The 18,348-nt window shown below is 43.7% G+C and overlaps 2 protein-coding genes across 5 annotated transcripts; one reads left to right on the forward strand and one right to left on the reverse strand.

Annotated features, from left to right (window-relative positions):
• Positions 1-11,427, forward strand: atp1b2b (ATPase Na+/K+ transporting subunit beta 2b). Of its 3 annotated transcripts, none has more exons than XM_037120716.1 (8): positions 1-249; positions 411-533; positions 5,357-5,485; positions 5,577-5,684; positions 5,891-6,096; positions 6,320-6,379; positions 6,876-6,971; positions 7,634-11,427. In XM_037120716.1, exons 2-8 carry the CDS (start codon positions 443-445, stop codon positions 7,802-7,804), a joined length of 861 nt encoding a protein of 286 aa, XP_036976611.1. In that variant the 5' UTR covers positions 1-249; positions 411-442; the 3' UTR covers positions 7,805-11,427. The 3 variants fall into 3 exon arrangements, with proteins under 3 accessions (XP_036976611.1, XP_036976612.1, XP_036976610.1); XM_037120717.1 differs by having other exon boundaries at positions 2-163; XM_037120715.1 differs by lacking the exon at positions 1-249 and having other exon boundaries at positions 270-533.
• Positions 11,428-11,944: 517 nt separating this feature from the next.
• gltpd2 (glycolipid transfer protein domain containing 2) lies at positions 11,945-18,348 on the reverse strand. 2 transcript variants are annotated; one of them, XR_005078738.1, is made up of 5 exons: positions 17,712-18,348; positions 15,539-15,597; positions 15,175-15,353; positions 13,925-14,614; positions 11,945-13,872 (listed from the first exon to the last, which is right to left on the reverse strand). XR_005078738.1 is itself a non-coding variant. In XM_037120685.1 (4 exons), exons 1-4 carry the CDS (start codon positions 17,779-17,781, stop codon positions 14,005-14,007), a joined length of 918 nt encoding a protein of 305 aa, XP_036976580.1. In that variant the 5' UTR covers positions 17,782-18,348; the 3' UTR covers positions 13,847-14,004. The 2 variants fall into 2 exon arrangements, 1 of the variants encoding a protein (XP_036976580.1); XM_037120685.1 differs by having other exon boundaries at positions 13,847-14,614.

The following is an 18,348-nucleotide window of genomic DNA, read 5'->3' on the forward strand; positions in this document are numbered from 1 at the left end:
GCTTTACCGCAGTATCACTAGATTTCTGCACCACTCATCAAAACTCTGCGGCATGCAGACAAGAGCTTGGGGGGAGGGCACTCTACTAGGTCCGAGCTGAGCAGCGGGGTCGCTTCCTCCTTCTGTTACTGTCCGCTCTGCAGCAACCAGGCGGGCTGCAGCGGTGCGTCCAACTTTATATATCCATCTAAGTGTTTGATTGCCTCTCTTCTTCATCTTCTTCTTCTTCTTCTTCACATTTCCACGGAGGTACAGTAGCTCTCTCTCCCTCTCCCTCTCTCTTTCTCTCTCTCTCTCTCCCTCCCTCCCTCTCTCTGTCTCTCTCTCTCTCTCTCTCTCTCTCTCTGCCTCTCTCTCTCTCTCTGCTGTCTGGCTAATTGTGTCAGTCCGGTGCGTGTGTGCGTTGTCAGAGGCTTCGAGGGGTCCGAACTTGTATGACAAAATGGCAAAGGATGGAGAAAAAGGCGAATGGAAGGAATTTATATGGAACCCGAGGACGAGGGAGTTTCTGGGCAGGACGGCGAGCAGCTGGGGTGAGTACAGTAGTTCAGGGTCCATCTACAGCAATGCAGCAAACCTTCTCTCTGCTCCACCACCACCCCCCCACCTCCACCTCTCAGGGTCCCCCGTCCCTTGGTCCCCGGGCTCCTGGCTCTGTAACAGGTCTCTGTCATAGTCAAAGATTGCTCCAAAGAGTAAAGGGATGAGTGTGTGTGTTTGACTGTGATGTGGATGTGTGTTGATTGAGATCTTTCCTTCCTCGTTGTTCAGGTGATGAGATGAGATATCCGCTTTACCTGGAACCTGAATGCGTCAGCGCTCCTGGTCTGTAGGAGCCGGCCTGGGGGAGGAATGGAGGTCGGGGGGGGGGACAAATGGGAAAAAAGAAAAAATGGATACAAAAAAAAATCCTCCTCCTGCCTTGTATCTTTATTTATTTATTAATCTATGGCACAGCTTTTCCTTGCGCAGTGCGCTCAGACGTAAGGGTGGAGGCATATGGTCTTATTTTACATCTTGAATTAGGCAGATTACTGCAGCAGTGCTGAGACCGGGTCCACTCAGAAAAGTGCACATCATCAGCCCTCCTGTCTGTGTGAGTGCTGTAGCTGGAACATGAATTCTGCTGCAGAGGAGACTTTTTTTTTTTGCTCTCTTCGCAGGCAGAGCTGAAGGGGCTGCTGAAGTTAAGCAGAATATAGGTTTTGTCCGCCTGCAGCTTTATCTAATGAGGTTCAAACATGATGTCATTCATTTTCAGGCATTTCCCCCCATCCCCCCGGAGATTTTGAAGGAAGATCCAAATCCCAGCCTCACTGTAACGTACCGTTGCTGTGTTGCACCAGATAACCAGCCCCCTGCAACTATTTTCAAAGATTCATGAAATGATAGGGCGCATATGGCTCTGTTCTAATGACATTGGAGCGCTTTAATCTGGGTAAAGCCGGGAGCCAAATGCTATTTGTATCACCTCCAACCCGGCCCCTCCCAGTGAGTGTAAATCACTGAGGGCTTTTAATCCTAATCTAATGACTTCATTGGCTGTTGGGGAAGGTATCAATTCAGGAAGTGGAATCACTTTCAGGAACTTTGATTGTTTTTTTTTTAAATGTTTGATCCTCTCCTCTCCTCTCTCAGTGCGAACAGTGTGTCTGGTTGGAATAACGTTGAAACTGATTCTTCTTGCGGTTCTTTTCTTGGGGTTATCTCTCATGAATGGACATCACTATAAATGCAGGGCTGGGAATCACTGACTGTAGCTTCCCTTCACTGGAATCTGCCCACAGTGTACGACTTAATCCAGCTCAGTGCGTCCCAGGTGCTTTAAGGTCTGGTGGCCTTTTTAAGCTGTGCTCTCTAAGGCTTGTTAATTAGGCTATTTTTGTAGTTTGTCACTACATGTAGGTCTGCTAAACTTGGCATTTCACCCTCGCACTTTCTCGTTCTCCCAGTGACAACACACTCTCTATGCATTAGCTCCCAGTCGTCTGAGCGTGTGGCTTTACCTATGCATCCATTTTCTACATCCACATATATCTCTACATGCACTGAGAAAACAGCCCAGTTTGGGGGGGTTCGGTCTCTTTTTAAAAAGCAAATTTGTTGTTCACACTTATAATTACGCAGTATAATGTACGTTCAAAGCGTCGGATCAAAGGCTCCTTTGAGGATGAGACACAGAGCACGGCTTTGTGTGTTCTGCTTTGTGTAAAGAGCTGTAATGATATTGAAATAGCCTTGATAAAGTAGAGCAATCCTGCAATTTTGATGTTACGTTGCCACCAGCTGACACCCGGCAAACATGGTCAAACAACTACCTCTGTTTAAAATAGGTCTAATTAACTGTTCTGCACCTCCCACTTCCAAAAAGCAACAAAAGGCTTCACAGAGAGGAGCCTCAACGGGCCTCAACTACACCACCATGCTGGTTTTGCTGGGAGAGCTCAGACCATATACAAGATAATAATAAATGTTTGGATTAAAAGAGCCACAGCTCGCAGCTATTGATTCTTCCTCCAGAGCATTTTTAATGTCTAGAGTGTCTGTTTGATCACCAATTTACAAAGCAATTGCGCAGCAGGTCCTCCTAATTAATTCTAAAAGAAAAGAGACACCTCCTGCCATTATTTCTGAAGCTAGAACAGGATGCCGGACCGGGCCGCGCCGGCCTTTTGTTCTTCTCTTTCAGCTGCCGTCGGCAAACAAAACCAGGTTGAAAGAGAGATGCTCCGCTGTCCATCATCAGCTCGGCCGGAGAGGGCAAACTGTAAACCTAACACCCTCTTTGCCAGGGGGGAAGCCACCCTGCCCGCCTGCACGCTCGACCCTGCATGCACGTGTGATCATCCAGTCTCCCCTGGGTGGTGTCATATTTGCAGTTATCGCAACTCTCCCTCTGGATAGCAGAGAAAAACACTTAAACACTTTGCTTTGTCGCATCTCATCTCTGATGCCTCCCTTGCTGTAGTGCCTCCGGCTTGGTCCGGGGCCCGGAGAGCTGACTCTGTATATATTTAATGACTCAGCTTGGGTCTTTTCCATGCGACAGACGGGATGCACTCTGCCATCTCGCTCAACCATTCATTCAGTTCACCTCGGATTACAATAATTCTAGGAACAGTTGGATGGGGGGGAAAATACAATGCATGCACACAGAAAAGCTCTAAATCACCGAGATGCCCCTCTCTAATTAACCCCTGTAGAGCAGCTTCCCCTTGACATTTTGTTATGGATTCCTGTAAGCCCCGGCCGTGTGGGGAGGCAGATGCGGCGCTGACAGGGCGAAGGAGTGCCACGCTGGGGGCCATCCAGCAGAGGCACAGGGTCAGGGCATCCAGTTGCTACCCAGTGCTGGCCTCAGGTGTTGATGCTTGAAATGGGGGATGTGTCGCTGAAAATGCTATTTCTGTTTTCCTGCTCTCTATGCAGACAGGAATGGCTGAGAACAAAACAGCTGCTCCAGAACTACTTGATATTTCCGAGCAGGAAACAGCACATCATTTTGCTGCTGGGTTGACTGACACTCTCTCACAGAATGACACTTTGTTGCTGTTAATTGCACGAAAGTCCCAGCTTCTCAAAAGGATTCCTGCGTTTGTGATTCATATTTTGTGCATTTTTCTGTCTTTTGGGTTTGAACTTTTGATTGGACAGAACGAGCAGTCTGTCTCGTAGAGCAATGGAGGGTTGTGATGTCAAAATATTAATATCAATATGTTAGAAATATTAACAACAAACTGATAAGTAGATGTGGCTACATTATCTTGTTACACTGTTAGGAATAGTCCTCGTCTATGATGGACTGTAATCTCCTGACCCTGTGGCCCAGTCTCCAGGGGGTTCTTGTTCTCCCTCCTCCTATATCCCCCTCTGTCATCATTCCTCCCCCCCTCTATACTCAAAATGGTCTGAGACCGGCCATTCAATCCTGGTCTAATTCAAACTCTTTCATGCTTGGGGACTGACCACGGTCCCGTCTGAGTCATGAGTACGAGAATGTGGGAAAGCAAGCACACAGTTCCTGTTTTGGCCATGACGTGATAAAAATAACCCCATTTTAGATCCTAATTTATTGTGTTTTAAATATCTAGTAGATGTTCGTGTGCGAGCGAGAATAAAGAAGCAGATGTTGCAGTCCGAGTTTAATGAGGATTAACCGGCCTCCTGTGAACATGTTTGCTCGGAAAGTGACCACACAGACACAGACACAACACAGCCACAGCGGTTTATTAAAAACGGAGCCATTATCAATTCACAGGCACGATTATTCATGCTTCAAATGTGTTTGCGCATTACTTTAATTATGAAATGGGCTGCAGTTACTTAAAGTTGCAGATGTCGGTCTAGTCCAGCCCTCATACATAGATCAGAAAGCTTCCGTTGTAATGCACAGCTCAGTGGAGGAATAAATGGCTGAAAATGTTGCATGTGTGCAATGAAACAGTCGAGGCTGGGACTGTTCGTGGCTCGTGACTCTTTCAAGCAAGTTACATGTTAACACAGGCGATACTACATTATGTTTAGACACCGACAGAGCCGAGTAACTCGCCACAAAATCACGTAAATGGTGTAATTTCTCTATATCCGTGCTGACCACATCTCAGCATAAGGGAAGGGGTGTTGCGGCATAGTGCATCTTTGGCATTAGGATGTGGAAATAACAAAACAATGAAAGGTTCAATTGCATTTGTTTTGCAGTACATTGACATTTTGATCTCAGATATTTATGCTAGTTGCTAAAATGACCAGAGATGTGGAGCTGAACTGAGTTTAATTGAGTTATCTCAGATATGAATACAGATTACAAACCCATAGTGTGTTCATATTTGAGGGAGTGCATCATAGTTTCATAATTATTCATATCCAAAGTAACATCTGTAACAATAGTTAGTGAAGCTGCTTAACTAGCTTCAAACTAGCCACATTGGCATAGTCAGATATAACTTATAAGTATAAAGTATAAAATAAATAAGTTAAAGTGTACATATTTAATCCAGAAGTACACGTTTAAAAATGCTAATGCGGATAAGGAATTGTCAGAATTGGCTATGTGTTTTATATGCTAAAACAAATGGGGGTCCGGCGTATCACCAGAGTAACCGCTAACGGCTTTCAACTGCAGCTCAGTTAGCTAATCAGCTCAGTTAGCGGTGCAGCTAGCAGGCTGGAGTGGAAATGCTGGTGTTTTTTATGGTTAGCATGCTAAATATGCTTTGCGACACAATACACAGGCGTCGTAACGTGCAATTACACCTTTAAACTGAACAATTGAATCCAATAATTCAGTGACAGTGCTCAGTCTCTCACTGAGTTTGCATACAGTTGATACAACTCTTCTTTCTCTTTCTGTCTGCAGGTCTTATTCTTCTCTTCTATGTAGTTTTCTACATCTTCCTGGCCGGCTTGTTTGCACTCACCATGTATGTCATGCTGCAGACCTTGGATGATCACAAACCAACCTGGCAGGACCGGCTCTCCACACCAGGTGCAGTAACTAATGACACAGAGCACTCTGACGACAGCTCGCGGTCCGTGCCACGTTGCCTTGACCTCTGCTGTCTCTCTGTCACTCACAGGCATGGTGATTAGACCCAAAGCAGATGAGACCTATGAGATTGTCTACAACATCCACGACACTGAGAGCTGGGACATGTACGCTCAGGCCCTGGACAAGTTCCTGGGACGTAAGTCTGACTCTCCCGTACTCAAAAAAAGCTTACTGCTGTGGATTATCCAACCATCCAGGCCGAATTGTTTTTTGTTTTTTTTACCTAATAAGAGATAATTCCTTTAAGTCAGCGGGTAGCAAATTGCCAGGGGTTTCAGCTGAGTCATAAGCCCTTAGATCCAAACTAAACCCCCACCCCGCTCTCGCCCTCTTCCCCTGCAGCCTACAACAACTCCGCGCAGGCCCAGAAAAATGACGAGTGCGTCCCAGACAAGCACTTCCTGCAGGAGGACAGCGGCGATGTCAAGAACAACCCCAAGCGCTCCTGTCAGTTCAATCGCACCTTTCTGGAGGATTGCTCTGGCATCAATGACCGTTACTATGGATACCATGATGGCAAGCCATGCATCATCATCAAGCTGAATCGGGTATGAAAGAGGGAAAGGGAAAGGGATGCTGTTGCTAGGAGACATGGAGTGACTGAGAAAATGAAGCTGGTTGGGAATGTGGAAAAGATCATCCCAGTCGAGGAAATAAAGTGTAAAGATTATATCACTTGCCATTGACTTCCTGCTGTTTAAAACACAATTTCTAATCCCTCTGTTCTTGAATAAGCGCGGCTGAAGTAAGAATGAATTTCTATCTTACCAGGTGATTGGGATGCTGCCTGGAACAAATGGACAAGCTCCGTTTGTCACCTGTGGTGCAAAGGTAATCCCCTTTTGTCTTTCACAATAAACGGCTTAACGTAACAATTTGTATTTCAGCCCATTCAAAGCTACATCGTCCCTCGATCTGCAATATGCCACCCTGTCACTCACCTCCAGCCCCCTCTCATCTGTCTGTGCTTATATTCTTTCAACTTCTCATATCTGTACTGCATGCCGCTTTGTCATTTACACCACCTGTCTTTGTTGCTTTTTCCCCATCGTGTTCCATTAATTTGTCCACTCTCAGAGATACAGAGTTGGCAAAGACGAATGGGTAAGAACGGGTCAGGATCTTTGTTTTTAGGCTATGTTAAAAAGTGTAAAGTCGTAGTGTAGATTGTAGTTGTGTGTATATACGTATATGTAAGATGAGGTGTTTTGCTTTAATTAGGCTGCTGAGGCTGCTGAGTGTAGGCATGAGATCTAGAGCATAGAGATTAATCCTCCTCCCCTACATATGTGAAGCGATCTCTGACGAAGCTGTCTCGCCCCCTCAGAGAGAAGACACTGAAAAAATTGGAGAATTGATGTACTTCCCTCCAAATGGCACTTTCAACCTCATGTACTACCCTTACTATGGCAAGAAAGCTCAGGTAAGACTGTGTTTTAAAGGAGACTGTCTGATGTTATTATCATTTTCAGGTTCCTAATTAGATTTTGGGTTACTTGTAGAATAGGTTTATGTGCTGCAATGCTCAAAAAACACATCAGTTTACTGCAGCACTGTGTTCTCCCTCTGTCTGAAACACTCCTGTATCTTTAAGGCCCGCCTCCCGAATACCCAGTCTAGTCTGATTGGTCAGCTCACACACACCTGAGCCAGCATGGCTGACGACAACAGAGCAGTTTTCCCATATTTGTTCATAGGTGCCAAAGGAGCAGCTTGGCATAAATTATACAAATGTGTGACATGTTGATGTAGTGTGATGCCACAGAGTCACGGAATTAAAGGCGGGACTACTGATGAGGTGTTTCGGGGCAGTGTTTTCTGTGGGAGAGATGAGCTTCAGTACACTTTTTAACTGTCAAGATGTTTTATACAAGAATACACAACACTGAATTAAAGGAAAAAAAGAGGAAAAAAGCATAATAGGTCTCCTTTTAAATCCAAATTGACGAGACCTAATTTGGTAAACATGGCTGTTAATAACTGAGCAGTTTGTGTAATGCATCTGCAGTCAGTTAATGAAATATGCATCAGACAGAATGCATTGGCTCCTGTGTGTAAAGATGTCCCTGGGTCTGTTCCTCGCAGGTGAACTACTCTCAGCCTTTGGTTGCCGTCAAGTTCCTTAACATCACTACCAATCAGGATGTCAACATCGAGTGCAAGATCAACGCCAACAACATTCCCCTCGGAAACGAGAGGGACAAGTTTGCCGGACGAGTGTCCTTCAAGCTGAGGATCAACACCAACACCAACTAGGTTGACCCTCTCCCCTCCCCTGAAAACTCCATTCTCCGCAACATCGCGCGCACACAGAAACAAATCTCAGTATTCACACCCTTTGTTTGATTTGTTTACAACCCCTCCGGATTTTTGGGGGAAAACGTTAGTCTAGCCGTGTGACGAGACGAGGCGAGAAACAAAAGGGTGCTGATCCTGTCTTTATTTCTGTCTGTGAGCTTTGGGACAAGTTATTTTCTGTAAATTAGTTTGAGGTGACGTCTATTTATACTGCATGATGACAAACTAGGGGATGTAAAAGGATGTGAACATGTGTTTTCAGAGATCGCAAAGGATCAGCAACATTACCACGTTATTGCTGCTCTCCCTCCTGCTGCCTCCTTATAGAGAATCCCTCTATATATGAATATACACGAGTTACAATACAAGATGTGTATATCTACAGTATTTATATGGTATCATAACCTTATATCAGTACGTCTATTTTGTTGCACTTAAAAGAATAATCCAACTGACTCGCATATATCTTTGATGGATGGATGCAGAGATGAAGCCATTTTGCATGTGTTTTATTGTCTTTAGTGTGCTCTGAGGGCGCAGGAGGCCCCTCGCGTCCCACCTCTCAGCTAAGTGTGAAATAAGGTTATGTCAAACCGCTGACCACCAGGAGGGATCACACTGTAATCTACTGTACCTCACGCACAGCAAGTGTGTGTGTGTGTGTATGTGTGTGTGTGTGTGTGTCGACAACAACAATCAATCTCCGAAGTGATGGTAGAGGTCAAAACCTTTAAGAGCGTGTGTGCGTTTGTGTGTGCGCGCTTGTGTGTGTGTGTGCTTGTGTGTGTTCCATTCACAGATTCCATTTTCATACTGTAGGTCGGGAAATTGCATGCAAAGTGCAATATTCATTAAGTGGCGTACTTTATGAATGCTTGAGTCCAGTCTTCAGATCGGAAGACGTTATTTAAACAATTATTATTTAGGATCGTTTGATATTCAGGCTGGCTTGTTTGACCTCGAAGCAGCTTATCAGACAGATGGGCTTCATATTTGGGACGTCAAACGAATGAAACGTGATTATTTTTAGTGCCCTCCGAGCCATTCAGTCAGTGACTTTATAGCTTCCAGGCTCCCAAACAAGCGTCTGAATATCAAATGAAAAACAGCAGAAGTGATCCTCGTGCTGCGCAGTTACACCCTCCATCACTGTGTCCGTCACCCTTGTTCCAAAAAACCAACAGCCATGTTCCCGTGTTTCGATTTGTAAGTAATTTAAACTGAAATATTTAGAGGTTGGTTTTTATCGCGTGTATTGCATCTATTTCATGTATCAGAAATAGATGCCATTGTCATATTTTGTATTGATTTGCACTGGAAGTGTGCTTTTTTCCCCCCTCTTTTTGTTTGTTTTGGTGAATACTGTACATTTTTGGGAGAAAAGGATGTAGAACACTAGTTGTTTTTTTTCCTTTGTTTCATTCGAACCTATTATCATCCTCTTTAATATTCATCCAGGGTATCAAAATGTATATTTTACATATTATTTCAAAGGTTAATAGAGTTTTTTAGAATGTGAGTTGTTTAGGGTTTTGTTTTATAGGCCTGTAGGAAACGAACAGAACTGGAGATTTGCGTCCTAGAGCACATAAGTAAATAAAAGAAATAATAACTTTCTCATTATTGTTGTAGTGTTCTCCACTGAATCTGTCTGAAGGTAAAGTCACCGCAATAACCAGACAACCAGTCTGATGAACACACCTCTTTGAAACAATCATACATTAGGTCTCAACTTGGTGCTGGAGCCATTTTACTTCACAAAACTGTGCGAAACACTTGCAGACGTAGGCAGAGTCACACTCTTTTAAAACTCAGGCACGGTTTTCTTGGCACCTCTACGGAAATTGTACCAATTGCGACTGCGATGTGGAACACCAGCATCTGTTCGCTCACGTTTAAGACCTGGCTCGTTTCAGCCGCATAGTTTCTCTACGTGGGTGTGCTCGCAGATAACTCACACTGGTCTTAATAGGATATCTGAGCCAGAAAGAAGGAAAGACAATTGGGTTTAATGTGATTATCTGATCCCTATCAGAGAGGTTATTCATTATGAAGGATGTGCTCCAACAGCCTCTTTACTTTTTTTCCACTTTTTTTTTTGAGACAGCCCACTGACAGTTCACATGCGTTTCTCCTCTGGCCATTCCTGCAACAGTTACTTAATTTCGCTGTAATCTCTTAATCTGGTTGGCTAATCCAGAGCAGGCACGCTCAACTTCTTTACCCTACTTTGTCGCTCCTCCTCCTCCTCCTTGTGTCACACGCCTGATTTCCTGTCAGCGTGCTCAAAATGGATAAAGCGAGCTGCATCCATTTCTCTTTTTTTCTTCCTTAATCGCCATCAAATCAATCGAAGCCCATTTTAAATCTCAGCACAGCTCAATGAAAGATGTGTTGCTCCATCTCACAATTGGACGTTCTTGTTTTACTCATGTGCATGTGAAAGCGCAGTCCTTCAACCAAAGATCTTCATGACAGTTTTATTTGTCTGTGCTGCACTGGAACATCCTCAGCAGTGAGGATCTCATACGAAAAGCACCCCCCACCCTGCGTTATTAAAAGGCCTGCTCTTATATAAGAATAATACGCACAAAAGGGAACATGTTTCACTACAACATGACAGTGCCTCCTGGTGGACAGACAGTGTTGTTCCCCCAGTGTCACAGAATGTTTTTTCCTATCTTCTCCATTTATCTGTTGGGTCGTTTTTTTTGTTTGTTTGTTTTTTTTTTGTCCTCCTCCCCTTTCTCTGATAATTTGGAGATGTCCTCAAAAAGCAATATATTTATTTCTTCTGTGGCTGTATGATGTATTTACTGGAGAGGCTGTGTGGAAATCAGTGCAACGTGTATCACCGAGGATGAAGAAAGAAAGGAAAGTACAGATATTGCTCTCAGGCAGTTTATGCTGGTGTGCATTATCATGATGCAAGAGTATAAAGAGTAGTGTTTTCTTTCGTTTTGTTTATAAAAGAGTATTTTTATCGCTATTTTGTTGTAAAGAGGAAAGAATGTATAAGCTTGGATTGTATCAGGGAGATATCTGACGGGTTTTTATCACTTGAATTCAATGAATGACAAAATGTTAACAGCTTGATTGGAGATATTTTTTTTGTTCATTTTTTTTTTTAATGTCAAAACTTTTTTTTTTGTCATCGTTTGAGTCCTTTTTGCTTTTCCAAAGTCAAGGCTTGCAGTGAAAGTTCTCTGAAGGTCTACTGTATACTGAGGCGCTTTCAGAGAACTTTCCAGTGCAGAACTTTTTTCGGAAACTTTTCAGAATCAATACTTCAGCAGCTCCCAAAGCAAATGTCAGAGAGAGTCAATTATTCATGTTGTAATAATAAGGGATATTTTAACCCCCACCTAACCCCCCCTCGTCTTAAATCGTACTATTGCCTAAGACCGTGGTGCAAGGATAGCTGAAGAATGAAACTCGAGAAATTTGTTGGGATGACTCTCGCCCCCAAAGGATGATAATTCTGTTCTGGATCTTTATTTTATGCTCTTACTGTATGTATATTTTTGCTCATGTTTACTGCAAACCAAGATAGAGAAATAAATAAATGTCATTTAAGGGAACTCAGACTCACAGTTTGTTTTTAAGCACTCTCACTTAAAACATAATTTGCCTAGAAGAGTGTCTTTATTTTAGTTAAATCCATCTAATTTTAATCACACGAGTTAAATGTTGAGTTTCACAGGTTTTGGTGTTTTGTTGAGTCAATTTTAATAACTTCATCTAATTAAATTAAAGGTGCAATATTTAAGAACTGGCCACCTCCTGAATACATGCTACAAGCTAATAATACGTAGCATATTACCATAGCTAACTGAGCTAGCTGGTTAGCATGCTAACTTGAGTAAACATCTCTGTAACACAACACATAAACGTCTTTGACGTATATTAACATTCTGGTGATAATTCTCACAATTTCTTTTTAAACTAAAATTTGTATTTGTTGATACCTTAAGTGCAGACTTATAAATAAACCTTGTGTTCATTCAATTAGGCCGTTACTTATAAAGATAAAGGGAACTTCTGCACAAACGCAATTTGCGTCAAGGATCACACATACAAGTGACGTATTTCAAATTGTTATAAATCACACATTTTTTATTCATTCATACATTCTGACTCAACAGGATAGAAAACCTTTGCATTAAATTTGACCCTTTACACTGAACGTAGATAAACTTTCAATTACACTACTTAAAGTCACAAAGTCAAGGAATGTAATGTTTTGAGTGCAGTCTTCTTTTAGTTCGTTTGATTGGTGTCATCACTGGATGGGCTTTATTATTCAGTGTAGTTCCTGTTATTATGGCTAACTGAGAATGTAATTAAATGTGGTTCGACCTCTGTGGTGGACAGAAAGGCAGAGGGCAACCATTGTGAAAAGCAGCATTAGGTGGATATATGTAATCTCATTCTCTGTAATCCTCACACCCTGCAGTGGACGTCAGTTGACGTTAACCTGTGCACTCGTACCAGGAACGTGGGAGCAGGTGAAAGGAAAAAGCAGCACAAGGAGATGAGATCCACTCGGGCTCTGTGACATGATCATCTGTGAGAGGTGGACCAGTGAGAGTCTCAAGAGTATCGAGAGGAAGGAGCGTAAAACACCAGCAGCAACATGTCATCCTCTTAAACGAATCACAGGTCAGAGGTCTCAGATTAAAGCCTGGGCTCCATCATGTACAGCAGAACAGGTCGAGGTCCAGCACTATCATAAATATTGATCGGCCCAAGTTCAGAAATATCAGGATGTTGTTTTAGTTCTCTCTCCCTGCAGGAGACGCTTTAATACGATCCGCTGCCAACTGCTTGACAAGATTACAGCCGAAGTGTACTTCCGCCAGCTGACCTTCAGCCAGCTCTCCTGTCTCCTGTTCTCCCCGTGGCTTCAGGCTCTGTCCTTTATCTCTCTGTTCTCCACTGTCTCCTGCTCAGATAGAGACAGCACAGCGCAGGAAAAGAAGAGAAAGCCAGGATTACGTAGCATTAGAGGTATTTGTGGGTTTAAAATAGTCTCATCAAGAGCAGCGCCGGCATCTGATACTTGAACATGCTATTCCCCGCCGTCACATGCAGACATTCTCTGTGTCCTCATCCTAAATAATGTGTCCAGGTAAGAGTGACACAGAGACACATTATGATGCTAGGAAAGTGGACCCCTGGCATCGGAACCTCTGCTGGATGGCGGGATAAGATTACACAACAGTGGCATTTAAATGTCACAGCTCTCACATTACTGGACGCGACAACGTCAGAGAAACATGCAGCTGGATCCCCTCCTCTTCTTTCTTTTACAGATATTTAATCATTCTGAACATGATACAAAGGCGCACAGTGTGAAACTGACAAATTAATACTCGGGGACACTCTCTCACCACAGTTACAGTGGAGCACTGTGTTGCCCTTTGCTCAGCACACATTGATTTTTCTATGAAACAGTAGGTCTTTTATAGGCAGGGTAGATTGGTCCCAGATTTCAGGGTTACAAGGCATCAGTTTCTGAGGTAGCGTACTGAATCAGCGAGCACCGACTACAATTTAAAAAAGCATTCTCGTCATTTTCAACAGAATCTTGAATGTAAAAAAAAAAAAGAAAAAAAAAAGAAAAAAGACAATAACGTGTGGGTGGGGTTTGGCACAAAAACACAAACTGTGCAATCTGATGCAATCCATCACACAGAACATCATGAGCTCCACTAGAGCCGTGTTTACTGTTAGCAGTGGGTTTGCTTCAGATGTCCGGCGTCCATGTTGTTGTGTCAACCCACTTAAATAATTCACAGTCTGTTTTCAGCCAGCCTAAATGCATTATCAGCTGCCTTATAAATGCCTCTAAGGTGAGACGTGATCTCATTACATTTAAAGAGGAATGTCTACGGATTGGCTTTCAGTGTTAGTTGATTGACAAAGCACTTTGGTTGGGAGGAGATGGCACAGGTGAATTTAAGTCCATTCATGTTTCGTTGAGAAGTTTAGCTAGAATTTTTGTGTGTGTGTGTGTGTGTGTGTGTGTGTGTGTGTGTGTGTGTGTGTGTGTGTGTGTGTGTGTGTGTGTGTGTGCGTCATCTAGGATATCATGAGGAAAATGCAAAACATGTTAAGACAGTAGAGGCTGTATGTCCAGTCTGTCCACTCCTTTTCTATGGCAGGTCCAGCATGCCATTTTCCTCCAGAGCTTTCTGCGTCCTGTTGTAGACTTCTCCAATAGCCTCGACTACTTTGTTCAGCACTATGCTCAGATCCTCCTGGCCCTGCACACACACCAGCCTGTAGAAGAAACCCCGCTCAGGCAAGGCGATGAAGGCCAGCTCGGCGGCCCTGCGGACGAACCAGGTGTGGTGGTGGGCCAGGGTGTTCTGGTAGGACTCGCGACACAGCTCTGAGGGGCTCCGGAGCCGGCCGGCCACCGGCGTCTCAGCCAGCTTCTGCAGGAAGAGCTTCAGCCAAAGCAGAGCGCGGTGCAGACGCAGAATTGTCCGGCAGCCGGAGTCTGTCTGATGCTGGAAGTCAACCAGTCCTTGGTTCATTTCTATCCAGATCATGGAGCGTAGAGAGTGGTAGGGACCAGCGTGCTGTGAGGCCTCAGGATCATTCTCTGTCCCAGCCCCTGTGTTTACCAAGTTTCCATCTGGGCCTAGCTCTGCCTCGGAGTTCTTTTCAGACAGCAGGGCCAGTTGTCGGATTATAGACGTCTTGGTCTCTATCTCTTTCGATATCAGTCCCACCATCGGGCCCAGAGCTTCCATAAACCTGGAGGAGTAGCATACAACAGGATGAATCACATCACAGAGTCCAGGTTGTGTCATAAACCACAAATGACTTCCTTCTTTTTATTAGCTGTAAATAAGAGCAACTTAAGTTTGTAGTCCACAAAACATTTAGCGTCACAGCATCGTAGCATTTCCCCTAAACAACTACAGTGAAGAAGAAAACACACAAATGGCTTCATAAAGCTCGTCCAGTGTAATCTCAGCCTCTAGAAGCCCTAAGATCCCAAACTGATTTGAAAATATCTTAATTACATCTTCAAAGAGCAACCGAACCTGTGCACCCACTTCAGACGGTGTGAACACTTTTATCTCAGCAGCTGCAGTGAAGGTTTTGGTTTAAAGACAGCTGTAAATGAAAGTCTTTTCAAATTGGTTTTGGATGTCAGTGTCCTCTTATACTGCTGCTGTTTCGCTATCAATCTTCAGAAATATTCTATGGACTACGAAACTTCACCCAACTTTCCATTGGCTTGACGGCAAGTAGCTATCCTTTAATCCATCTCTCTCCCACTGAACCTTTTCTTCAGCTGATGAACTTACTTCACAAGCTCGTCCCAGCTGGATAGATACGGCTGCAGCAGCAGGTCGGACTCGTAGGCCGGAGCAGCCAGCAGGTGGGAAAGCAGCAGCGACACCTGGAAGGTCTGACCAGGGCACCCCTCTAGGAGCTGCGGACCCTCAGCCCCATCGACCCCGCTGCTGTTGTACAGCTGGTGAAGCTGGTGGAGGGGGGATGGGAGGAGCGTGAGTGGTGGTGGTGGGGGGCCATTGACAGGGGCACAAAGAAAGAGAGAACGCGGAAGTGATTCGCCACATTCAAATTGGCCATCTGCTTCACAGACTGGGCCCTACAGAGGAGGTGTAGCATGTCATGACCAGTTTTGTAATTTGCAAGTGCTCTTACCTTATTTTCCTGATTATAACCTTTTAGACAAGCATCCCAGTGGTAATCCAAACCTCCCTCTGCAGCGAGACATGATGTAGAGAAGAAAACAATTAGTTTATGTTTGTTTCAAACACAAGGACATTCTGAGCTGTATGGGTGCATTTAACACAGATCAATATCTGTTAGGTACAGTATATCCATAAGTTTTCATCTAGATATTAATTACAAATAAATCTATCTTTGTTCACAATCTTTGTTAGCTAACTGGTCACTAACTTGTAGCTAATGCTAACTTGACATTATCTTTGTTCACCACCTTGTTTGCTAACTGTTCAATAACTTGTTGCTAATGTTTGCTAACTTGACATCTTTGCTCATCTTCTTTGTTTGCTAACTTGCTGCTTAGGTTTGCTAACATGACACAAATGTTGTTATCTATCTTTGTATGCAAACTGTTCACTTACTTGTTGCTAACTTGCAACTGTCTTTGTATACTATTATTGTTTGATAACTTTCAGCAGTTCTCTAGCTGTTTGCTACCGTTTGCTATGTGGACACTATCTTTGTTTCGCCATCTATGTTTGCTAACAGGTGATTGGTATGTATACATTTAAGACTTTCACTAGTTTTCACTTTGTTATTTGAAAATTTGACATTGCTATTATGAAGATAACAGTTACAGTTGTTTTAATCAGATGAGAGTATCCTTTATGTTATAATGGCTCATTAGCAAGCACATCTGTCATGTGCTTGTCCAGACTATTATCTGTCATCATGAGAAACTAATAATGAAAGTCTGATTCTATTTATCCTACATTCTTGATTATTTCCAGTTAGTTCAAAGATCATTCTGTGCAGCATATAACACAGAGACAAGTGTTATTAAGGCAGAAAGTCACATTCCTGTCTGCTATTCCGGCCTGTGACAAAACAAACCCTGTGATTTCAATACACTGACTTCCTCAGCACACATCATGTGCACACATGTGCATGCATTTTGTGCCCCGACGAGTGACATGCCAGCCATTATTACACTATTTAGCAAGACGAGTTTCACTTATGCACATTTCCCAGAATGCTTTGTTTAATGTCTGAGAGAATCCATCTTACTGAAGTCAAACTATTTCTTTGTTTTCTTTTGGTCCTCCTGACATTCCCTCTGGGGCCCCTGCAGGTCTCTAGACCACACAAGGTGGTCCCCAGCACCTTGCAACTGAAGAGTGCAGCAGTGTGTCACAAATGAGTCCTGGAAAGACCCCAAATGATCCTGGGAGACTTTCCTTAACCAGTGAGCTTCCTGTCAAGTAGTCTCACTGAGCTTCCAGACTCCCTCAGTTCATGCCAGACAGAAAGCTTGTCTAACAGCTGTCACAAATGAATTTTAACTCGACAGTGACCCAATGTGGACATTGCCAAAAATGCCAAAGCGGAGGTGAAGTCTTGCCACGACAAAACTAAATTTAAGTCTCTTAACCATGTCCCTTCTGCATGAGGAGGCAGAGCTTGCTGTTCGTGTTTCCATGTGAGAGCGTTTCTGCTCAGTTTGCACTCTGACTCACATCTCAACTCTTTGAATTTAATCTAAGCTTGAGGAAAAGATCACATGGTCACAGCTGAAAATTGTTACACTGCTTACCAGCAGTTTTCCCTCCTCATGTAAATAAAGTTTTGTTGAGATTTGGATTGAAATTGGACTAAACCGTTAACGTTATAATACTAAACAACTTCTTTACTTTTTCTCGCACGCTGTGTTTTACATTGCTAAATTATGTTTATCAGGCAAGCAAAGATAGAGTTAAATATTTTGGGAGGCTTATTCAAATAGACAAAGATTCCTTTGTCTAAAACACAAAACCATTTGCAACAAAAGTGTCTTTTAGGTAATATTTTGTCTGATTTGACTCAAAATAAGAGTCATATTGGTTTTCTCACATTCAGTCACACAAGTCAGATCACACAGACATTATTTCTGATGTGCTGTTAAAAAAGCCTTTATGAGCACACAGAAAGGGACGTGACCAACATGCTTGCTTCTTCAGCCACCTCACCATGTGACACATTCCTGATCTGGAAGCACATGCATTTCAAACAAGGGAGGGATTGTATAGATTGTTAGGACAACATAGAAACCACACACACACACACACACACACATGCACACACACACGCACACACACACAGAAATACTCACGCAGCCACAGGGAGCCGAGGAACAGCAGCAGGACTACGATAGCAACAGCCGCTTTGCTCTTCACACCCATTCTGATGTCCAGCTTTAGGTCTGCCGGTCCCTCGCCTTTTTCTTCTCTTTGTCCTTATATTTTAAGTCCTGTGTCTCACATGAGTCCTTCTCCCCTTGCACTAGCTGTCACCACAATTACTCACCACCAAACCCCTGCCTCTGACCCCTCCTTGTCCTCTTAAATCTCCCATAATCGCCCCAAAAACCCAAAATGAAAAGTTCTCTCTACCATTTCACCCTGCGGAGCCTCTATCAATGTTTAACTCTATTTCACAGCCACTGTTCTCCCCTGTCACACTACTACTACCACTACTACTACTACCCCCCAGCCTGCTGTGGGTCCTTCCTGTTTGTCTTCCTTGGACTTTCCTAGCTTCACGTCTCTCCTCTATCCCTCCTTTGTTTCTGACTGATTTGGGAGCTGCCTGCCTCCCGTTGTGTTGCTCAATCTGAGGGTCCAGAGATCAGCCGGGTGCAGCAACTGGCTGATAAAGCAGAGCCAATGCAGCTTGTCCGCCAGTAACCCCTTTCCTCCAGATTCATCTTCTAGATTTTGCGCTGTATTCCTGGTCAGCTCGAGAAAACA

Source organism: Acanthopagrus latus, chromosome 13 (genome assembly GCF_904848185.1).
Source record: "Acanthopagrus latus isolate v.2019 chromosome 13, fAcaLat1.1, whole genome shotgun sequence".
Taxonomy (NCBI): domain Eukaryota; kingdom Metazoa; phylum Chordata; class Actinopteri; order Spariformes; family Sparidae; genus Acanthopagrus; species Acanthopagrus latus.